At 41.5% G+C, this 4,590-nt stretch overlaps 1 protein-coding gene across 1 annotated transcript in view; it reads right to left on the bottom strand.

Annotated features, from left to right (window-relative positions):
* Positions 1-666: 666 nt before the first annotated feature.
* Positions 667-4,590, bottom strand: part of LOC139568184 (Na(+)/H(+) exchange regulatory cofactor NHE-RF2-like) — a 24,745-nt gene continuing 20,821 nt past the window's right edge. Inside the window, exon 6 of the mRNA XM_071389920.1 lies at positions 667-4,065. Coding sequence (XP_071246021.1) covers positions 3,904-4,065 — 162 coding nt within the window. The 3' untranslated portion in view covers positions 667-3,903. The remainder of the gene's footprint in view (positions 4,066-4,590) is intronic.

Below are 4,590 nucleotides of genomic sequence, written 5' to 3'. Positions count from 1 at the left end.
GAATGTTTTTATCACAAGTCTCATAGAATGTACGCCTACATTGAACACCACACACTGGCTGCTACTGTAGGCTGAATGACAGAACAGGTTAAAATGTTATGGGATGCATTTTCTCCATTGTTTTTGATGGTAGGCCCCTCTGGTAGGTCTACAGATAGACACAGTGGGCTACTTGGTCACTGTTAAAACAGTCCATTAAAGCAGGCACAGCCTCAGTGTTCACAGTAAACGCGCACTGGAATTTGCTCAGCGCCGGAAAGAACATTAGAGGGAACAACTCTGCTGTTAAGGCTCCTCTATCACTTCCTGCAGCACGGCCCCCCTTAGACACAGGTCTAGGATCAGGTTACACCACTCAGTACTCAAGCATTAATCATTAGGGGAGTCTAATACACAGCTGGTCTTACATCAGTGTCTATGGGCAACTTCATCCTACTTCTGGGGTGTAATTCAGAGACGTGAAACACTTTGAACGTTGCATATAGAAATGGATTGAATAGAGTTCACACCATTCTCTGTTCTATCGGACAGGCAATAATTTCTGTTCTGCATGATACATTTCTATCTGAATGTTCTGTCGGTTACATCCTCCTGAGAAGACCCCTGTTTAGCATGTCTCTGTTTAATCAATGAATCAAACGGTATTTTTACAGTACATTATTTACACCGCGGTTGGTTCAATGTGCTTTAACGTTATAATAAAGGATGCTCCTGTAATTCATTGGCTGGGGAGTTGTCTCCATCTGGTGACCACAGCGTGTAACTGCACATCTCTGAGCTAGTGAGACCATACACTTGTTCCTGCTTTCACTTTTCACATGTCTACATGTTTGGCATCACTGCCTTTGACAAGTGGGATCTATCTACCATATATCACTATAAAATATGTGAGAAAATGTCCCCTCAAAACACATTTAAGAACTATTCTAGATCATATTGATTGTAAAGAGATGGTGCAACAAAAGAGAAACCATACCATTGCTCATCTACAACGATACATTAAAACAATACATAACCACAGTGTTATACATTTATTTTGTCATTTTATTTCATATTAATGTCCAGTCCGCGTTGTGCTCATATAATAGCCTTAGTTACAGTAGATACAAATTTATAACTGGAGATATGATCAAATTAAATGTAACTTAGTTACATTAGATACAAATCTACAACTGGAGCGATGATCAAATGAAAAGTAGCTTAGTTACAGTAGATTCATATCTACAACTGGAGAGATAATCAAATTAAAAGTAACTTAGTTACATTAGATACAAATTAACAACTGGAGAGATTATCAAATTAAAAGTAAGGCCGGGATTCAATCCGATCACTCTTTGTCAGCTATTCACCTTTTAAAGGCAATGTTCCCGCGATCGCAAAAGACCGCATTCACGGCAAATTCTGCATATGTCGGCTCAATTGTTAATGACCTTTAAATGTCAAGCGTGCTACAACGCAGTTCTAGCGCTGATCTGATTGAATCCCGGCACTGCGACATCGTTCTGCACTGAAACTAGCTTAGCCTCGTATCCAACTTGTCAAATCAACTAAAATGGATTCATTTATTCATTCCTCTCAAAAGAGATGAATGTTTGAGGACAATGAAAGTGTGATGCAACCACAAACAATAATATGATTAAACAAATATAAACAAATCTAGAGCTTAACCTGGCTCCTCACATTTCTTCCTTCAACTCAGAGTTCTGTTCTGGACAGCAGAGACAGACAACGCTAACTGAGTGTGTCTTACTTTATAACCGGGAATTGTAACAGAATAAAAACCAAATATTTAAATACTAGAAGAACACAGTTTGTAAACAAATTGCTAATAATATCATAGAATAATATAACTCAGTCATAATCACATAAATAGTGTTTTTATCTTAATGGCCAACCGTTCAGGCATTTGTTGGCCTACACATTCACACACGTCTCTCTCTGCAGTTTAGGCAACATTTATGCAGTAGAGTTCAATCAACCCAATGCAACCCACTTCCCTATGTTCCTCCTCTTCACTCATTTACAAATGACTTTAGTAACTCGTATCTCTTCATCTGAAAATCCATTGAGATACTGGATTCTCTCTCTCTCTCTGTCTCTCTCTCTCTCTCTCTCTCTCTCTGTCTCTCTCTCTCTCTGTCTCTCTGTCTCTCTCTCCCCCTCTGTCTCTCTCTCTCTCTCTCTCTCTGTCTCTCTCTCTCTCCCCCTCTGTCTCTCTCCCCCTCTCTCTCTCTCTCTGTAATAGAGTTGGATTTGTAACCTCCCTGGCAGCCTGAACTGTCTCTACACGCGTGACGCCCATCACACTCATTGGAGCGTTTGTCTCTGTTTCTCAGCGTCAGACTCTCTTCATCTCACGGTCAGATGACTAATTCATCCCTCAGTCTGTCCATCATTCAGACGTCCGTGTATATGACGTCATTCAGACGTCCGTGTATATGACGTCATTCAGTCGTCCGTGTATATGACGTCATTCAGACGTCCGTGTATATGACGTCATTCAGACGTCCGTGTATATGACGTCATTCAGACGTCCGTGTATATGACGTTATTCAGACGTCCGTGGATATGACGTGATGTGGTTCCTACCTACCTAATTTATACATCTGAGAAGCTCGCTTCTATACTCTCAAAAGTGCTCTGTAGAACCATTTGTCCCTGTAGAACCCTCTGGAAAAGGTTCCAGGTAGAACCAGGTCAGGTCAGACGAAACCCCTTTAGGTTCCAAATAGCAACCTTTCAAGAGTTCTATTTGGAACCAGAGGTTCTATTTGGAACCAGAGGTTCTATTTGGAACAAGAGGTTCTATGTGGAACCAAAAAGGGTTCAATATGATCTGAAAAGAGTTCAGTCTGGAACTCTGGATAATAGTGGTCGGCAGCGCAGTCTGGTGAGACCGTAGAGTTATTGTGCCTTGGAGTTAGGTGTTAGCGCAGCATCTGCTGTGTCCGTGAGAGGAAGACTCGGCCACAGGGGTCACATCTGTAGGCCGGCCCGGATGCTGTGGTGTCCTGACCTTCTTACCTCAGTCAGATCTAATACAACTAGGATCAGATCCTTCCCTCTACATTTCATTGTATTCATTATGACATAAAAAAACTGAAAACTGATCCTAGATCAGAACTCCTACTTTGAGATACTTTGTGGATACAGGCCCACATCTCAGTCTTTTGGGAAACAATCAACCCTGTTTTTCTGTGGAGGGTAAAGAGGTGGGGTGGGGTTCGGTGTGTGGCGGTTGGGCCAGTGAATGTCTCTTACTAGTTGCTGTAGAAGGACAAAAAACTTTCAGTAAAGTCACAGCTCCGAGAAATGTTTAGTAGCCATGGAAACAAAGTGCCAAATGTAACCGAGTCAATTATCCTGGCTAAATAAACAACATGGTTTATCCTCATCCTAAGGTACTGTAATAATCCATAGTAGTGGCATATGGAGGTATAGCAGACATGAGACGATCATGGCTGCTCATGGTCACGTGATGAGGTAGCCCCGCTTGTGACTTCACAATTAGTGTTGGCCCTCAGACCATAGGAAATTTCCTCTTTGTCTAATGGTTCAGATGTTGGTTTGTCCCGTGGGAGACCAGGGTTCAAATCCTGCTGGGGACAGAGGCTTTCTGTGGTTTTCACAGAATTGTTTAGGAGCCTTTTTTCTTGATTGGCTGGTGAAGCTCTGTCACATGACACACCATAACGAACGTCAGCCGTGCGCAGCGGTGTTAGTTCTATCGCCTCTCACCTAAGAACATTGGCTGCCATTTTCTATTAATTTCCCACGATTAAATTGTCTCCGGGCTGATGATCTACTGCGCACGGCCAACAGTAGTTATGGTGTGTCCTTGTGACAGATCTTCACCAACCTTGAAGGACTTAAGAACATTGTCGTGAAGGTTCTGTGTGGTTCTCAGAAGTTGCTGAAGATCTCCTGTTTCTTGCTCCAGTCCATAGGGGGCGCTCTCTTCTTGCCGTGTTGGGCCCTCTCTTTGGCCTCTGCTGCCGTGGGGCTCAGATGCAGTCCGCTGTCCAGGAACGGGTCCGAAACACGCCGCTCATAATCCTCAGGGACCTAGAGAGAGACACGTACGCAGGCATGCACACACACATGTATTCAGAGACACGTACGCAGGCATGCACACACACATGTATTCAGAGACACGTATTATTTGAGTATCTGATATTTAAACTTTTTTTTGTGTATTTTAGTATTTTTAAAATACACAGCCCAAAACAAGTACTTTTATTTGAGTATTCTAATGGTTATTTGTAAAAACCAAATTGTATTTGAGAGTAATTTCAAATACTTATTTCAAATACTATTTTCAAATACCTGAGTTAAATGTATGGGAGTGTGTTTGAGTCAGTGTATTTGAGTATTTTCAAAATACATAAAAAATATTAAACTACTTTTCTTTTCAAATAAAATATATCTGAATACTTACTTTGAATGTATGTGAAAGTAACTGAGATATCTGAAATAGTATTTGAACCCAGTTCTGCACATATTACATACATGTTACATATTACATACAACAAACCATAAACTAGCTACAGGACACACACACACACACACACACACACACACACACACACA

Source organism: Salvelinus alpinus, chromosome 2 (genome assembly GCF_045679555.1).
Source record: "Salvelinus alpinus chromosome 2, SLU_Salpinus.1, whole genome shotgun sequence".
NCBI lineage: Eukaryota > Metazoa > Chordata > Actinopteri > Salmoniformes > Salmonidae > Salvelinus > Salvelinus alpinus.
Note: the sequence above shows the minus strand (reverse complement) of the source record. Positions and strands in the feature narration are given on the sequence as shown.